Source organism: Staurois parvus, unplaced genomic scaffold (genome assembly GCF_062004578.1).
Source record: "Staurois parvus isolate SC_StPar_1 unplaced genomic scaffold, SC_StPar_1.0 ptg000578l, whole genome shotgun sequence".
NCBI lineage: Eukaryota > Metazoa > Chordata > Amphibia > Anura > Ranidae > Staurois > Staurois parvus.
The window spans coordinates 4,447,969-4,467,755 of record NW_028318374.1 but is presented as its reverse complement, the minus strand read 5'-3'; the positions used below and the strand labels follow the sequence as shown (position 1 = coordinate 4,467,755).

At 42.9% G+C, this 19,787-nt stretch overlaps 1 protein-coding gene across 5 annotated transcripts in view; it reads left to right on the top strand.

The window, feature by feature from the left end:
- The window catches only part of SLC44A5 (solute carrier family 44 member 5), a 288,360-nt gene that overhangs the window by 255,681 nt on the left and 12,892 nt on the right, over positions 1-19,787 (top strand). For 3 of the 5 annotated variants that reach the window (XM_089692176.1, XM_089692175.1, XM_089692178.1), the window contains 3 exons: positions 2,598-2,686; positions 6,104-6,188; positions 12,902-13,732. In XM_089692176.1, coding sequence (XP_089548302.1) covers positions 2,598-2,686; positions 6,104-6,188; positions 12,902-13,014 — 287 coding nt within the window. In that variant the 3' untranslated portion in view covers positions 13,015-13,732. Of the gene's footprint in view, positions 1-2,597; positions 2,687-6,103; positions 6,189-12,901; positions 13,733-19,787 lie in introns of those variants that run through there. The other 2 variants (XM_089692177.1, XM_089692180.1) reach the window with 1 other exon arrangement.

Genomic DNA, 19,787 nt, shown 5'->3' with positions numbered 1-19,787 from the left:
ATGTTTTCTTATTGGACTTTTTGTATCTGAATTACAAACCTTTAGGCCCATCATTTCAGGGTTACCCTGTTTGAGCAACCTTAACGTGATTGTAAAGGGACACGTTTAGAAAAAAAAAACACACAAACAAACATGTTATACTTACCAGCTCTGTGCTATAGTTTTTCACAGAGTGTCCCCGATCCTCCTTTTCTTGGGTACCCTGTAGGCTCTGGCTTCTCCACTAAGTGGTGTGCTACGGGGGCACTCATGCGGGTTCACTCCTGTGCCACAGTCTGTGTGTCCATTGAAACACACAGTGTGACTGGGGCCTGCCCCCTGCTCTCTGCTCATTGGCTGTGATTGACAGCAGCAGCCAATGGCTCCCGCTGCTGTGTCTGAGTCAGTGAAGGGAGAGAAAGAAGGAGCGATCCTGCTCTCATGCCCAGCGATGGATCAAGATGGGGCTCAGGTAAGTATATGGGGAGCTGGAGGGGGGAGAGCTGCACACAGAAGGTTTTGTACCCTAATGCATTAAGGTAAAAACCTTCTGACTTTAGAAGCACTTTAATGGAACCATTGGGCTCTATCTGAATTATATTGACCTCCTTCCATCACTATCTATTGATGTGTTGAATCCAGCACATCTGCTCCTGTATACAGTATATAGTAGGCAGAAAGTGGCTTCTAAAAATAGGGGAAAAGCAGAGCGCAAAGAAACTCCAACTGCATAGGATCCAGTGTGGATGAATACAATAGTCTATGGGTGGACAACACTTAGGGCAAGCTGATCCAGGAGCTGTAGCGGACTCTATGGTATAAATGAGACAGAGAACAAAAGCACCTCCAAGTGCAGCATCCAAAGCAAATTTTTTAAACCCAAAGTCAGGTCACTCACATTTAAAAGAAGTTAGGAGGATCATCTGTATGTGGGGAAAGCCGAGGGAGTCTAGCAAAACGCCATTAGCGCTGAACATGCCTCCGAATGGGAAGAGAGAGCCAGCCAATCATTCCATCGGTGTAGGTGGGGCGCACTGTGGAGTGCGGCGTAGGCGTTGTGACGTCACTCCGGTCCACAATGCAATGCGACACGTTTCAAAGCATGTGCGATGCTTCACACAGGCAACCACTCTGTTCTCAAGCATAAAGGGTATACATAGGAGCCATCTTAAAATATCCACACAGTGAACGAAGGGGGTGGTACTGTTGGAATGGAGGACTACTAGATCTAGCAGAACAATTACAACTTAAAAACTCTTATAGAAACATGTAAAACATATTATTACAATATAAAATAAATTAGAGTACAACCAACCGGCTTTCCCCACATAGGGATGAGGCTGTTAACTTCTTTTAAATGTGAGTGGCCTGATTTTGGGTTTTAATAAATTTGCTTTGGATACTGCGCTTAGAGGCGCTTTTCTTCTCTGTTTCAGAAAGTGGCTTCTAATAGAACATTTTAGTTTCAACCAAAATAATCCCATGACACGAGGGACCGAGCTTTATGAAAAAATGTCCTCTTTTTTTGTAGCTAGAGCAGCAAGATGTCTAAGGCATCAGGCAAGGGGGATTGTAAGGGCACAAAGAACCCACTCAACAGTAATGGTTATCAGTCTACTGCCCCTTCCCAACTAAGGGTGCTCTCAGGCTTTAACAGTGCCCTGTTACCGTTCACCCCCTTGGTCTGGTTCATTTGTATAAGGTGATTGCCTCAAACTGTGCCTGGGAACAGTCAAGCATGCCATACCTGGGACCACTTGGAAGATGAGGTCCCGGGCACGGTTCACTTGTGGTCTGGTACAGTTTGCTCCAGTGTGAACTCTCCATAGACCACTGAGCACAGAAGCAGGGGTCACTGTGGTCTGGTTTGCAGAGGTTCTTCATGGTTCATGACGAAGTGAGTTCAGTGATCCACGGAACATGTCGACAGTCTGCCTGGACCCACCATGTGACCAGCATGTAAAATATCAGTGGGCAATAAACTTTCTTAGATATACGTATATTATGCTGAAGGGTGTGGTGGTGCAATCAGGGTATTGTGTGAAGGATTGTATATTTCAATTGGTATATGTTAGGAAAGAATGTTATGCTATGCGAATTATAAAAGTACCTTACGTTTTAATGGTAGAATAATCATTTTTAACCAATAACAATAAAGGAGCCAACTAACCTACCAGCATGTCTTTGGAGTGTGGGAGGAAACCGGAGTACCCGGAGGAAACCCATGCAGCCACAGGGAGAACATGCAAACTCCAGGCAGGTAGTGGCTTGGTTAGAATTCGAACAAATGGCCCTAGTGCTGCCAGGCAGAAGTGCTAACCACTTATCCACTGTGCTGCCCCACAGTCTTCTGGCTTGGGTGGGGAGGGATGTGAAAGCTCTGCTCTATTCAGGTAAAAGGACAGTAGAGCACCCGCTTGTAGGTTCATATTTCTAAATATACAGGATATAATAAAATCCTGAGAATTTCTGCAATTAAGGTATTTGGATTGATAGGAATTTCGTCTGTCTGGAGTTCTGCTGTAACAAAAGTTGCTGCTTGCCCTTTGCTCTGCATTTAATATATCAGGTGATTATTTCTTTTATTAGGCTTTTTTTCTATTTTTATGTATTTTCAGGAGTCCTGGCTTTCTTCTTTTTCACAAGACGAATACCTTACATTTCTGATGAAGCTCCTTCTTTGAATTACTACTGGGTGCCACTCTTGGTAAGTCACTTTAATAGGTACAGAAGCACTCTGCAGATCTTGCTCTTCTCTACACCTTCTCTAGACAGAATCACATAAGGAATGATCCGTGGATCTAGTTTAGTTTCCTATCCTTCCCAGAGATGACTTTCCTTCAGTACTCCTGATCTATGGAAATCGTGTTGTAAGATGCCATAGAGAACAGTGGCTGTGCTTGTCATGAGCTAGAGACATAGGCTCCCGTTATTCCCTGTGGCATCATCTGATACATGCACAGACTGTAGGAAAGACTGGTAGATCCTGATAAATCATTTTTAGAAAGTTGGTTGGGTACAGCTAGAGTTTTTGATGATATCCATGTGTGAAGTGTGAAAAAAAAAAGACAATTTATTGATGATGCCGACATGCAGAGTACATATACAACAGACTTGTACTGATCCACAGAAAAAAAAGAGAAATCTCAGCCACCGCACACCATGCAAGACCAGAGTGTAATAGGTTATAGCAGCCTCAGCCTAACTCCATTCAGTCCTCGCTCCATGACATGTTTTACCCCACCCATGCCCATGACTAAGACCCGTGGGTGGGGTGAAACATGTCAGCAGCCTCAGCCTAACTCCATTCAGTCCATGCTCCCTGACATGTTTTACCCCACCCATGCCCATGATTAAGACCCGTGGGTGGGGTGAAACATGTCAGCAGCTTCAGCCTAACTCTATTCAGTCCTGAAAACATCACAGCACCCTGCCTCAGTACTCTTCTCAAGAGCCCTCAGCAGTGGGTTGGCTTTTGGGAAGGGTCATGCAAATATAAAAAAATGCCTTGATGGGTGGGTATCAACCTGGAGGAGTGGGTGTTCCTAGGCAGACTGCATTTGCTTGCATGCTACTCTTGCTAATGTCTATATGTGATGCTGAGACTCCATCACTGAGACAATATAGTCTTCAAAATTAAACAGTAGAGGAAGCAACTGAACATGTTCTCCACAGCAACCAATCAGATTCCAGATTTCTTTTTAATGTTAGCAAAAGACAAGTTTTAATTGGTAATTAAGGGTAACACAGACACCTTTTTATCTCTTACCCTTGGTTCACAGATCCACGTTCCTGCTGTCCACGTTTTGCGTGGGCACGAGAGCCCATTCATTTGAATGGACTCCAGTGCCTCAGGACATGCAGGGAAGAAGTCCCTGCACTTCTTCTGAAAACGAAGCCCGCACGGAAACCTCGGTTCCCAGTACGGTTGCAATTTTCAGTGCGGGCAGCGTGCTATTAGAATTAATGGCACCCACCCGCTGGTCCACATTCCTCTGTACGGGTGGTGCGGTAGCACAGATTTTTGTGCAGATCCGCAGCAGCACCACCCACACATACAGTCAGGTCCATAAATATTGGGACATCGACACAATTCTAACATTTTTGGCTCTGTACATTACCACAATGGATTTGAAATGAAACAAACAAGATGCGCGTTAACTGCAGACTGTCAGCTTTTATTTGAGGGTATTTACATCCAAATCAGGTGAACGGTGTAGGAATTACAACAGTTTGCATATGTGCCTCCCACTTGTTAATGGACCAAAAGTAATGGGACAATTGGCTTCTCAGCTGTTCCATGGCCAGGTGTGTGTTATTCCTTCATTATCCCAATTACAATGAGCAGATAAAAGGTCCAGAGTTCATTTCAAGTGTGCTATTTGCATTTGGAATCTGTTGCTGTCAACTCTCAAGATGAGATCCAAAGAGCTGTCACTATCAGTGAAGCAAGCCATCATTAGGCTGAAAAAACAAAACAAACCCATCAGAGAGATAGCAAAAACATTAGGCGTGGCCAAAACAACTGTTTGGAACATTCTTAAAAAGAAGGAACACACCGGTGAGCTCAGCAACACCAAAACACCCGAAAGACCACGGAAAACAACTGTGGTGGATGACCGAAGAATTCTTTCCCTGGTGAAGAAAACACCCTTCACAACAGTTGGCCAGATCAAAAACACTCTCCAGGAGGTAGGTGTATGTGTGTCAAAGTCAACAATCAAGAGAAGACTTCACCAGAGTGAATACAGAGGGTTCACCACAAGATGTAAACCATTGGTGAGCCTCAAAAACAGGAAAGCCAGATTAGAGTTTGCCAAACGACATCTAAAAAAGCCTTCACAGTTCTGGAACAATATCCTATAGACAGATGAGGCCAAGATCAACTTATACCAGAGTGATGGGAAGAGAAGAGTATGGAGAAGGAAAGGAACTGCTCATGATCCTAAGCATACCACCTCATCAGTGAAGCATGGTGGTGGTAGTGTCACGGCGTGGGCATGTATGGCTGCCAATGGAACTGCTTCTCTTGTATTTATTGATGATGTGACTGCTGACAAAAGCAGCAGGATGAATTGTGAAGTGTTTCGGGAATATTATCTGCTCATATTCAGCCAAATGCTTCAGAACCCATTGGACGCCACTTCACAGTGCAGATGGACAATGACCCAAAGCATACTGCAAAAGCAACCAAAGAGTTTTTTAAGGGAAAGAAGTGGAATGTTATGCAATGGCCAAGTCAATCACCTGACCTGAATCCGATTTAGCATGCATTTCACTTGCTGAAGACAAAACTGAAGGGAAAATGCCCCAAGAACAAGCAGGAACTGAAGACAGTTGCAGTAGAGGCCTGGCAGAGCATCACCAGGGATGAAACCCAGCGTCTGGTGATGTCTAAGCGTTCCAAACTTCAGGCTGTAATTGACTGCAAAGGATTTGCAACCAAGTATTAAAAAGTGAAAGTTTGATTTATGATTATTATTCTGTCCCATTACTTTTGGTCCCTTAACAAGTGGGAGGCACATATGCAAACTGTTGTAATTCCTACACCGTTCACCTGATTTGGATGTAAATACCCTCAAATTAAAGCTGACAGTCTGCAGTTAAAGCACATCTTGTTCGTTTCATTTCAAATCCATTGTGGTGGTGTATAGAGCCAAAAATGTTAGAATTGTGTAGATGTCCCAATATTTATGGACCTGACTGTATGTGAACCTAGCCTTAGATTTTAAAATGTATCCCTACACCCCGGTCACACCGATCCCGACTCCCTATTTACAGTGAAGTCACACGATTTCAAAGTCGGATGTCATGCCAATTTGAGGTGCGATTTGCAAGATATCTGACACCGATGTCTATGCAAATCGCACCAAAAGTAGTGTGTGCAGTTCTGACTTGCTCCGCTGTAATTGCGGACAATAGGGTGTGACTTGGCATGCGATTTGCAAGTCGCACTCAGTATGACTGCGTTCTAATGCACAAACAAACACTTTAGATTTGCATTGTACAGGTTTGAGCAATACTTACACTTCAGTATATTTTAATTCCACTGCTGTAAAGTGATAGAGATCATTCTGTTATAGTAAATTGTCATTGTGATATCATTTATTTTCCTTCCCTGCAGACAGTGATTATTGGATCTTACCTAATCGCACATGGATTCTTCAGCGTCTATGCCATGTGTGTCGACACACTTTTCCTGTGTTTTTGTAAGTATTACAATTTATAAGGGAAACCCATCACCCCACGCAAAGTACCGTCAGCAGATTTTGATAATTTCCGACTTTCTGACAAAAGAAATTTTGCAGCTAGGCTTGGAACAAGCTTACTGTAACTCCCTCGAAGACTGAAATGATCCTAAGTCAAAGTTGAGAGGAAGAGCAAGAGAGGGAGTGAGGAGAGCTGAGCTGCTATTTTACTGCTGAGAGGGAAACAGGGTGAGCTGGGTTGCTGAGTTGCTGCTGGGAGGGGAGCAGAATAAGCTGAGTCTCAGCAGGGCAAGCTGAGCTACTGGGTAAGTGCTTGGAGGGAAGCAGGGTGAGCTGATCTACTGGGTAAGTGCTTGGAGGGAAGCAGGGTGAGCTGATCTACTGGGTAAGTGCTTGGAGGGAAGCAGGGTGAGCTGAGCTACTGGGTAAGTGCTTGGTTAGAAGCAGGGTGAGCTGAGCTACTGGGTAAGTGCTTGGTGGGAAGCAGGGTGACTTGAGCTACTGGGTAAGTGCTTGGTGGGAAGCAGGGTGAGCTGAGCTACTGGGTAAGTGCTTGGAGGGAAGCAGGGTGACTTGAGCTACTGGGTAAGTGCTTGGTGGGAAGCAGGGTGAGCTGAGCTACTGGGTAAGTGCTTGGAGGGAAGCAGGGTAAGCTGAGCTACTGGGTAAGTGCTTGGAGGGAAGCAGGGTGACTTGAGCTACTGGGTAAGTGCTTGGTGGGAAGCAGGGTGAGCTGAGCTACTGGGTAAGTGCTTGGAGGGAAGCAGGGTAAGCTGAGCTACTGGGTAAGTGCTTGAAGGGAAGCAGGGTAAGCTGAGCTACTGGGTAAGTGCTTGGAGGCAAGCAGGGTGAGCTGAGCTACTGGGTAAGTGCTTGAAGGGAAGCAGGGTAAGCTGAGCTACTGGGTAAGTGCTTGGAAGGAAGCAGGGTGAGCTGAGCTACTGGGTAAGTGCTTGGAGGGAAGCAGGGTGAGCTGAGCTGTTGATTCACCAGTTTGATTGGAGAGAAGAGGTAGCTGAACAGCTGAGTCATTGCTGGGAATGGGCAACAGGGGATGCTGAGCTGATGTGGGAAAGACCTCGGACCACTTCAGTGCTTTTGATGTGAACTGTTCCACAGTGCCTGCAGCTACTGAGGTCAGTGAGGGCTTGTTTTAAAGCTCGCTTTCTGCTAGAAATTACAATGTGACTTCCAGGTTATAAGTATCTAAAAGCAGAGTAATGGACTTGGCTGTTAGTATTTCATGTCTGCTTTCACTGTGATGTAGTTTGCACTATATGACATTAGAGTCTGCACTATAAGTCCATATAGTTGCTCTGTATATAAAACATTATTTCTCTTCCTTATCTTCCTTATACTCCAGCAAGGATGGAGCAATTAGAAATTGCTATTTTCATTGCATATAAAATTTCATAAATTGTATAGATGTTTGTGGATTCACAAATTGTGATCATATTGATGTTCCAGTAAAATCTCATGGAAGGAGCATAGTATGGAGTCAGCCCACCAGTTCTCGATAGCTTTTTTGCGCTGCCTGTTTCTGCTTTCTTGTCCGTATTTGTATTTTCGTTGTTCTACTTTCTTGCTGTTTCTTCGTATGCAACAAATGAATCCCCAGCCAGTGGGTCTTATTCTATAAAATATCTTAGACCAAAATGTAGTTTAAAATATAAAGTCAACTTGTCTTCACTCGGTAAGTAAAAATTCTGCCAAGGATGAGGCACAACAATGTGTCTTCTTTGAGGTTACTTTCAATTCATATTGGAGGCTTCAACTTCTCGACTTGAGACTTAAGCCTGCCCAGCCATAGTGATAAGCCCCAACCAGATGTCAGCCCTCTATCCATTTAGAATGTGTCAATGGCAAGTAAGGCATTTTCATTGGATAGGGGTCTGCTGGATTGGCAGAACTTGGTACCATGTATGGGCAGGGCTCAAGTCAAATATTGGAGCCTACAAGAGTAAAGTGAAAGTCAACCCTGGTGGGACAACAATGGGGCTCTTCTGAAGAAGAAAGGTAATAGACACCTTGTAATGCCTGCTTAAAGTGTATTTAAAGCCTAACAATGAACTTCTCTCATGTTGGTCCATTTTAAATATGCCATTGAAATTGTTTTGTTATATCTGCTTGATAAGTTTAAAAAAACTGTTAATCCTGCCAGAAACCTTCTGTGCTGAAAGCTTCTTGCACTCTCCGTCTGTGCTGACTGTTATCAGTTACATTGTTTTTAGTTAACTTTTAGGATTACAGAACCACACATTGTTCTGTAATCCTAATCTGTAATGTTGAATAGACTAGAAAAAGGGGTGGGGTCAGGGGCGGACTGACCATTTGGAAACTCGGGCACTGCCCGAGGGCCCGGGGTCAGTGGGAGGCCCCATGAGATGCCCCTGGTACCTTTTTCATAGGCTTTTTTGAGTTTGGGCAAGGACACAGGGGCCCCATGATCCCCTATTGCCCGGGGGCCCCATGAGTTGTCAGTCCGCCCCTGGGTGGGGTACTTTGGTCTTATTTTATTTCTGATGTCCGGATACAGAAGGGTGAGTGAGTATGGTCACCCTAGGACAGGAAATGGCAGAATCACCAGGTGAAAATAAAGAGAGCCTGAAAAAAAGAAAACAAATGCAGCCACCACATCAAAAGACTGAAAAACTGCAATATATGTTTGTTTTTCGGTTACGGCAGCTTGTTTGGTTTTAGAGTGAATGGCATGCCCACTTAAAGCTAATTATTAAAATGTTCATAAATTAAAGTATACCTTAAGGCAAAACTTTTTTAGTTTTAGATAGAGTGGAGAGGGATTAGAACCCCTGTCATTTTGTATTGCTATCTCTGTCCCCATTAAAGCGGAGTTCCAGTCACTAATAATTAGTAAGCAGCTACAAAAACTGTAGCTGCTGAATTTTAAAAAACAGCTACTCACCTGACCTAGGATCACGCGGTGTCCTCCCCGCAGCCCTTTTGATTGGCTGCCTGGTGTTCCCGGCACCAGCATCTTCAGTGTGGGCACTCGGCTGTGACAGCTTGTAGCTTCACAGCCAGGTGCCCACTGTGCATGCGTAAGTAGTGCTGCACTTTCTGAATGGTCCTGAAGACTTCTGGGACATTTCACGTGTCCCAGAAAACTACGAGGAAGGGGGAGGGAGGACAACTTCTGATTCTGATCGCCTAGGCGAATGCAGCGGACGTTGGAGCGGGTACATGTCAATTTCGGGTATCCATTCCCCCCCGCTCATCGCTCCCCGCCAATCTTTAATGGGGAGCTGGAGACCAGTCCTTAAAGCAGAACTTCCCTATTATTCAGGGGGAGCTCCGCTTTAAAGAGATTGACCCTCTCTATTTGTCCTGATTACCATTATCATTGAAAGTGAAAGTAAAAGAAAATTCCAAATTTTGGGTTGGCCTCAGAAAAATAATAGAGGAGAAATCTTGTGACCTGGGGGTCCCCAAGGAATTTCCTTAATTTGCAGGAATTGGCTATGGGATAGGAAGTGAAGGGAAATCTCCACAATGGGACACAGATGGTGAAAAAAAATCTGACAGCCGTTTTAACCCTCCCTTGCTCTAGTCACAAAAAAAAGTTTTGCCTATGGCTTTGCTTTAAAATAACATTTTTTAAAATATCACTGTAACAATAAATAAGATCATGTAAGACACAAACAATAAATACATTTTGGCCTAAATTTATGACAAAATGTGATTTTTAATTTTTTTACTGGACATGTTTAACCCCCCTGGTGGTATTCCCGAGTGTAGCTCGGGGTAAAGTTTCAGCACCACAAGCGGTAACCCCGAGCTACACTCAGGATTACCCTGCAGCATTACTCCGGAATCTCTTCTTCACTTACCATGTCCTGCGCTCCTGCGATGTCCCTCCTGCAGTGTCCCCAGCAATGTCCTCCGGCGGATGCCGGCATCTGTCTTCTGGGTTCCGTCCCCTGCGACGTCAGGACGTATGGAGATGGAACGGCGGGAAATTTAAAAATGTGAAAAAGTGACATTTACTAAATACACTAAAATCACATAGTATAACATTCCTGTATCAAACCATTTCACATACATTTTGTCCCGAGTGCTTTGTCCTGCGCCCTGCCTGCATTTTTACTGTTCTTTCTGCCTGGAAACTGAGAAAAGTCCATGGCGTCCAAAAAGCGTCCCTTTAGGTCAAAAGTGGTTTTAGACCAGCTAGAGAACAGCGATAGTAAATTAGAACTACTTGCAGAATTGAGTGATAATGATTTGTGGGGGAAATTCGTCATCAGACACTGAAAACGATTTTGCGACTTTGTTCAGTGATGTGCGAACTTGGCGCTATATTTCAAATTTCAGTGTTTTTGGTTTGATTATATTATTGAATTAAATTTATTATTATATTATTATTTTTATGATTATTTATTAAATTATAATTTATGATTTCGTGTTTCAAATTTTAACATACCCGGGATGTTTACTAGACTCTTGTTTGGACAGATTTCAGGGAGTTATTCCTAAAAATTACAGGCCTACAATTAAAAAACAACATATTTCCATGCAAAAAAATGTACCTCTTTGAGCACAGAAATATGGAAATAATCAGACCGCTAGGAAGGCTATTAGGAAAAAGTAAAAAATAAATATTTTTCAAAATTGTCTGCCTTTTTTTGTTTATAGTGCAAAAAATAAAAAAATGCAGAGGTGATCAAATACCACCAAAAGAAAGCTCTATTTGTGGGGAAAAAAAGGACGTACGTTTAATTTGGGTGCAGCGTTGCATGACTGTGCCATTGTCAATTAAAGTAATGCAGCACAAAAAAGAGGGTAAATCCTCTGGAGGGCAAGTGGTTAAAGTGCAAGTAAACTCCTTTTTGCATATTTTACCCAGAGGCGTAGCTGGGGGGGGCAGGGGGGTACATATGTACCCGGGCGCCAAGGTACAGGGGCGCCAAAATGAGGCTTACAACGGAAGGGACACTTAGAAAAGGGCGGGCAGCGGGCTGCTGTGTCTTACCTGGCTCCGTGTCCCAGTCCCATGACGATCCAGTCCAGGAGGTGCTGCTAGAGGAGGGGTAGAGAGGTCCGCAGGTCCGGTGTCTTCTTAGTGCCCCATCATTGGTGTCACTGATGTGATTAAACGGGGAGGGGGGCTGGGGTGCCAATTTTATAGTTCGTCCCCGGGCACAAAATATCCTAGCTACGCCTCTGATTGTACCTACAGGTAAGCCTTTAATAAGGCTTACCTGTAGGTACTGTACATATCTCCTAAACGTGCGCCGTTTAGGAGATATTTACTTTAGAAGCGTTTGCCATCCATTGAGAGAGCTGTGCCACGGCCCAAACTCCCTGATGACTTCACGGCCCGGCCAATCAGCCGCAACTCACAAACCCAGAAGGAAGACAGAAGGTGGAAGCCTCAGGGAGCCGTGACAGTGCTCCACTGGAGGGCTTTGTTTTCAGGTAAGTCATTCATAATGTGCTAGTATGCAATGTTTACTAGCACATTATGCTCTTAGCTTGCAGAGAGAAGATTTTTTAGAATTATTTTTTCATGGTTTACTACCGCTTTAAAGCTATTTTTGTGTAGTGCATGCACCATAGTTTGGTTGATCCAAAGTAGAATAAAATCAACCCAAGGTTGATCCAAAAGAAGGCAATACCTTCTTGGGTCCTAATGGCAGTTAGATAAATTGTAATTCTGTTAACAGGTATTACATCAAACCCTGTTAATTATTACATTGTGTACATAGTCAATACTCTTTTTTTTATAGGTTTGGATAGAGTGCAGAGGGAATAAAACGACTGTCAGTTTATTTTGTGTTTTCTGTATAGAAACAACAGGAAGTGAGAGAAATTTGTCCCCATGGGTAGATTTCAAACCAATTCCTGTTCTAATAAAAACTCTAGAATATTTTATTTCCAACCCCTAGTTTTCATCAGCAGGACAAATATAGAGGGTGAGTTCCTCAGTGGGGACACTATCATGGTCTCTAATACATCACTTCTCTATTAAAGACTAAAAAAGAAAGTATTGGCTATACATAGACTTTATTTGCAAGCTATGAAAGATTTACACATGTATTATGAAAAATGAAGTAATTCAATATGTTTTATAGAATGATCTCCACTGGCTTGGCTAAGAGTTACAACACTTGGTTTATTTGTAGAGATTTATCCATCTGTATCTGAAATCTAGTAAGTATTTAAAGTCAACTCCAGGTTAGTTTTGAACCTCGAGTCAATCCCCTTTTCTGCACCTACTTTTAAAAAAGTCCCAGAATACATGCATAATTTCAAGCATCTTCTGGTTGGTCATGTAATGAGTGTGGTCCTTCCTCTTCTTTCTTGCCATTGGTGGCCATGTGTGATGTGTGTGTCCCATTCTCTGCAGTCTTCATTCTCTTGTGTGCCCAGTTTGTCTAATGACTCAATCCCTAAGAGTGTGTCCATGACAGCCTGGGAAGTTGGTTGAACGATTCTGAGTGTCTTTCATGCTTGAACGGGATGCAGAAGGCAATGATGGATTGTGAAGTGCTTGAAAAAAAATACTTTTTAAAAGGAGACACAGGAGAACCATTTTAAAAAAATATATACAGTATCTAAACCTGGAGTTGGTCTTTAAATAACTGTTACCTGTCACGTGATACACAAAGCTTCTGTCTAGATCTACAAACTCTACTCATTTTCCTACTTCTTTTCTCTTTCTTTCCTGCCACTTGCTACTGCCCTTTCACTTTCAGGCGAAGACCTGGAGAGGAATAACGGATCTGCATCCAAACCATACTACATGTCACCAGAGCTGCATAGGATTCTGGGAAAAAAGGAACTTAGCTCAAAGAAGGCAAAGCGCTAATTTATTGCACTGGCTTTCTCTAACAGAACGCACCTTTAACCCAATAACTGAGCTTTGAAGAGGCACATGAAGGTTGGAGAAGATTTGACCATGTGGCTTTAGTGGTCCAAAAGGTTGGGGTGGTGGTGATGTGTTTACATAAGATGGAGAGGCTTTATCAGTGAGGGAAATGAGAAAGGACCTGGTGGTCAAGCTGTTGAGCTAGTAACCACTAGTAAGATAGAATCACAAAGTGAGGATCATCTTTTGAGGCAGCTTAGGTGGGATCGGAAGAGAAAGACCTTTTAGTGAGGAAGACATTAGGTGGGCAATTTTGTTTGAGAAACCATTTGGCAAGGAAATTTTTGCTACTAAGGACCTTTAAGGAATGTTGAGTGACTTGGGACCATGTATGAAAAGATTTTAGCAAGGGCTTTCCAATCAAGCAGGTCACCAAGCTCTAATACCGAAGAGGTCCTCAAGATATACCAAGGAGGTCCTCAAACTTGGATATGTAAATCTTATGACAAAAAATGTTACATTTTAGTGCCTATGAACAGGAGAAATGTTAATATTATATATAGCTTTTCCTAAAATTGCTTTTAGGATTTTAATATTTTTATAAAGCTGGTTTCTGTATAAAAGGAATTGAACTTTTTTTATATCTAACCTTTCACTTTTCATAGAGAAAAAAATACTTGACATAAATGGTACATTGATAAAATTAGCCATATCCTGATTTGGTTTCTGTTTTTTTTCTTCGTTGTGTTTTTCTCGGCGTGAGAGGTTTGGCTAGCAATCTTTACTATCTCTGAACATTTGGTGCTAGGAAACATTTGCACTTCACAGCTCTACCATATAAACTGTGATTTAAAATTCTCAAGTAGAATGCAAAGAAAAAAGTCACCTCTAAATAAGTGCATGTTTGTAGTCGGAACATATTTCTCTGTATTATTTGCAAGTTGTTGCTTGAATGTTCATTTTATGGCACTTCTGTTGTCTACATATAGGGCCCATGGCCAATTTGTATGGCATACATAATGGCCGTGATTGTATGGTGGACAATCTGTTTCTTTTATGGCAAAAGTGGCACTGCAGAGCCAAAAGTATTGATGGGTCCATTTTATAAAAAATACTTAAAAACGAAAGTGTCTGTTTCTTACAGTAGCCAGTCAAAATATTCAGTGCATTTTTTTACTTACAATAAACAAAAAGCAGCTTGGTTATGATTGGTTGCTCCGGGCAAACTCTGTTATTGCAGTCACATTTCTTTTGTACATTGAAGATACACTATATTGCCAAAAGTATTGGGCCAGACCTCCAAATCATTGGATTCAGGTGTTCCAATCACCTCCATGGCCACAGGTTTATAAGATCAAGCACATAGGCATACAGTCTGCTTCTACAAACATTTGTGAAAGAATGGGTCGCTCTCAGGAGCTCAGTGAATTCAAGCGTGGTACCGTGATAGGTTGCCACCTGTGCAATAAGTCCATCCGTGAAATCTCCTGGCTGCTTAATATTCCACGATCAACTGTTAGTGGGATTATAACAAAGTGGAAGCAACTGGGAACAGCAACTCAGCCACGAAGTGGTAGGCAGCGTAAAATGACAGAGCGGGGTCAGTGCATGCTGATGCGCACAGAGGGCAGAAGTCACCAACTGTCTGCAGAGTCAATAGGTAAAGACTTCCAAACTTCATGTGACCTTCAGGTTAGCACAACAACAGTGTGTAGAGAGCTTCATGGTATGGGTTTCCATGGCCAAGAAGCTGCATCCAAGCTTTACATCACCAAGTGCAATGCAAAGCATCGGATGCCGTGGTGTAAAAGATGCCTCCACTGGACTCTAGAGCAGTGGAGTTGTGTTCTCTGGAGTGACAAATCATGCTTCTCTGTCTGGCAATCTGATGAATGTGTCTGGGTTTGGCAGTTGCCAGGAGAACGGTACTTGCCTGACTGCATTGTGCCAAGTGTAGAGTTTGGTGGTGGGAGGATTATGGTGTGGGGTTGTTTTTCAGGGGTTGGGCTTGGTCCCCTAGTTCCAGTGAAGCACCAGCATACCAAGACATTTTGGACAATTTCATGCTCCCAACTTTGTGGGAACAGTTTGGTGATGGCCCCTTCCTGTTCCAACATGACTGCGCACCAGTGCACAAAGCAAGGTCCATAAAGACATGGATGACTGAGATTGGGGTGGAGGAACTTGACTGGCCTGCACAGAGTCCTGAGCCCAACCTGATAAAACACCTTTGGGATGAATTAGAGCGGAGACTGCGAGCCATTCCTTCACGTCCGACATCAGTGCCTGACCTCACAAATGTGCTTCTAGAAGAATGGTCAAACCTTCCCATAGACACCCTCCTAAACCTTGTGGACGGCCTTCCCAGAAGAGTTGAAGCTGTTATAGCTGCAAAGGGCGGGCCAACTCAATATTGAACCCTACGGACTAAGACTGGGATACCATTAAAGTTCATGTGTGCGTAAAGGTAGGCGCCCCAATACTTTTATACAATATAGTGTATGTTGAAAGGAACCTTAGGTTTCATGACCGTCTGAAGAGCTTAAGGTCCAGTGATATTATCATGATAATGAATTAGTTGGCTAAATAGCATGAATGGTAAACTGACCTGGAACGTGGCTGCTTGCTTTGCTTGTGTGTAACTGCTTGTAGTTTTTATGTACAGCAGAGATGACATTAATACAAATGCTTTAAAACCTGAAACAGAAGTTTAACCTTTTGCTGCCCACGTACCAAAATGCAGTGGCAAAAAGGGAAGGTTTTAAAGCTGAATTCCAGGAATTCAGCCACTTTGTAAAAAGTCAAGGCACGCTATGAGTTAAGTCCGAGGAGCTGCATGTCATCTCCTGGGCTTATCTCTATTATTTACATTTGACAGGTTTATTGCTCTGAAGTACACTGAGCAGCTATGTCCTCCCCTCCCGTCTGCTGCCCATTCACAGAAGCCTTTCTATTTTGTGAACGTGTTCACATAATATTAAGGCTTCTGTGATTGGGCGGGGGGGGGGATAGCAGCTGCAACAACTCTCCTATTCAAGATGCAGAGCTCAAAAGGATGTCATTCTCCTGGAAACAAAGCAATAGCTGTCTTCTGGGAGTACCATAAAGCTGTCAGATATAAATAGAGCTAATCCCAGGAGGTGTCATGCACCTTGCTGGACTTACCTTATAGCGTGCCTTCATTTTGTACAAAGGAGCTGAATTTCTGTAATTCAGGTTTAATGCTCAAACACCACACATAAGCATCCATGGACAGGCAGGGTTTCTGTGCTGAGAGCAAGATCACTGCGCTTGTAACACAGTGACCGTGCTGTTGTAGACGTCTTCTGGTCATTAGTAATGATTGAGCGGGACCAGCTTCAGATCATGTGAGTACAGTGTCAGCCAATCACCGTGGTCACATGATTGGGCAGTCCTTTCCAAACCCCGGACATAAAGACTTAGTTAATGGGTCGCCGGGACTGGGCTGGAAGTGTTTAGTTCAGTTAAATACATGTCAGATGCATCAAAACAAAGGTCTTACAGCTTGGTGTCTGTAGGGAAATGGAAAGGCCTGCTCCCTGCCTGTGTGATACAGAGAAAGACTAGAAGCAAAATTATATAAAAAAAAGCAGATTTTTAATGGAACCATCAGGAGACCAAAATATGCATATAATCATAACAGTACAATTGTTTTATTTGTTGAATAATAAAAGTTCCAAATCAAGGAATGCATCAATCAAAATAAAATGTATATAAAGTATGACAGTTGTAGTGCCTAAATGTATAGTTGATCTGTCAATGCATTTCATGGGACCTGCTTCATCAGGACAGAGGTGCTGATCTTCAAAATGTTGACATGCAATAAAACAAACAATCATAAAGATAAAGGAATCAGATATTCCAAAAGAATATAACAAAAAAATCACATATTAAATTAACATACCCACTAAGTCAGATAGCTCTACAATCAGCAAGGGAGTATGAGCTTTGCCGATTGGAGTAGACTGGCTCCAATGGAACTCCCTAGAGAAAGAACTACTTCCACGCAGACCAAAAGTCCTTTCTGCACCATCCTGGCAAGGGACAGGCTTTTCTATTCAGGCTGTGGTTATTTCGAAAGAAAACAAAAACTGTAAGACTCCACACGTTTCGTTTTAATGCACCTAAAATAAATATAGCATAGTTAAACTGAAAATTCAATAGGGCTTAAAAATGGAAGTCCAGGCTTTTCATAACGAAGTTTAAACCTGCTCCAACCATCCTTCTAACTACCCTGTAAAACAAAGATGCCTGTACTTTCCTATTCTTAGGGCACTCCAGTCTAGTCATATGATCAGTTCCCAGTGGCAAATTGTCATGCTTACCCCTAACGCAGGTGGTCAGGCACTATAGCTGGGTGCTATGTTCTTAACCTGTAGCTGCCCCCTTTCCCTTAAGGCAAGCAGGCTTACCGGTACTCAGTTCCCCCAGGACTTTTAACACAGTGCTATAGTGCCTGGCCAACATGCCGGGGCAGGAGCAAACTGAGCACAGCAAACAGGTACTTGCAATTGGCAGTCAGGCAGAGGGATTCAATGATAGTCCAGGTACAAGGCAAGCAAGGTTCAGAATAGTCAGGGTCAAATCCATAGTCAAAATATAGGCAGAGTTCAGAGAAAAGTCGATATCCAATCTGAGGTTGTAAACGAGGGAATCCAAACAGCAGACAAACAGGGAGCTTGAGCACGTGTAACCAGCGCTATCACATGCATGAGGCTGCAGGCTTGGCTGGCTTAAATCAGTTTTGGTTTCCACCCAGAGATTGGCCACATCAATCGCCTTGAAGATGGACACACAGGGAGAATGTATCACCAAAGCCAAAACCAAGATCAGCCAGCAGCTACACGCTCCTGACACAACTTCAGCGAAGAGGAGGGACAGCCCACAATGGATGCCCCATAGCAAGCCTATGGGTGACATCACCGCAAAGGCATTTCAGCCGTTGTCAGCAATCTCATCTCTCCCTTGTAGCTGACAGTGGGGAACAGGGGCGGACAGACCATTTGGAAACTCGGGCCCTGCCCGAGGGCCCGGGGTCAGTAGGGGGCCCCATGAGATGCCCCTGGTACCTTTTTCATAGGCTTTTTTGAGTTTGGGCAAGGTTACAAGGGCCCATGATCCCCTATTGCCCAGGGGCCCCATGAGTTGTCAGTCCGCCCCTGGTGGGGAGATCACATGACCGGAATGGAGAGCCCTCAGGATGGGTAAGTATAAGCATCTTTCTTTCACAAGATAATTAGAATAATAGTTAGAAGGGAGGGTGGGAGCAAGTTTAAGCTGGAGCAAGGAAAAGCCTGAATTTACACTTTAAGTTTTTACTGGATATTAAAATAAGTCAGTGTGTGAATGTGTACATGAAAGGATGCTCATGGTTTCTCACAGTGACCAGTCACATTTTTTCCTATTTTTTTTCAATATGTTCAATGAAATAAAAATTACTTGAGAGAATCAGATTGCTTGCTGTGAGAAAAAATAGACTTTTCTCTTTTTTCTCTTTTTAGGTACATTGCTAAATGCCATTTAGCAATGTATCTAAGCCCAATGCCATTTCTAGATTGTGGAGTAGACCTGCCAGTTATAATTGATAATTATTGATGGTTTTTTCAGTGCTCCTTAACAGGGTCTATATTTTGTCAGTGAAAGAAAAACACATCTTGGTATTGTATGTGACATTGTAATGGTATTCATATCTATTTATTCTATATGAGAAGCTGAAACAGTTTCAAGTGTCATGGGGGAGATTTCCCTTCACTTCCTGTACTGTAAACAGAACAGGAAGTGAGAGCAATTTTTGCCAAATTAAGGGAATTTCCTCTTTGTTTTCACCAAAACAAATATGCCCGCTTGGTGATTTTTCTTGCAGTGAATAACATAACCCTTCTAGTCTTAATGATAATGGTAACTGGGACAAATATAGATCATGAATCTCGCTAGTAGGGACACAGACAACAGTACAAACCCTGGCATAGATATGTAAGGTTGTTCTAGAGCTTTCTGGTGGATGGGTGGCTTGAAAGTCTTAAAGAAGCATAGATTCAAATTTTACAGGACAGATTCTCTAGGGTTGATGGAGGGATACTGAACATACAAACTGATGTGCACTGCTCCTAAGCCCTTCTCACTGGGCCCCTCTCCTATGAATCAGTACTATGGGCAAGCAAGGGTTCGTTCCATGCCTCAATCCACAAATAAATCCAAAATTCCACCAGCAGGACTTCCTTATTATCCAATATGAAGTAGCTCTTTGATCCAAACAAATAAATATAAAGCTGAGCCGGGACTTCCTCCACTGACGCGATACACCCGAAAATGAGTCTTAATCATAGACACAAGGAGGAGCAGATTACCACCTCTACGGTACCTTGCAAAAGTATTCATACCCCTTGAAATTTTTCACATTTTGTCATGTTACATCCAAAAACATAAATGTATTTTATTGGGATTTTATGTGATAGACCAACACAAAGTGGCACATAATTGTGAAGTGGAAGGAAAATTATAAATGCTTTTCAAAATTTGTTACATCTTTTTTTACAATTTTTATCTGTGAAAAGTGTGATGTGCATTTGTATTCAGCCCCCCCGGAATCAATACTTTGTAGAACCACCTTTCCCTGTAATTCTAGCTGCAAGTCTTTTTTGACCATTCTTCTTTGCAAAATAGCTCAAGCTCTGTCAGATTGGATGTAGAGCGTCTCTGCTCAGCAATTTTCAAGTCTTGCCACATATTCTCAATTGGATTTAGGTCTGGAC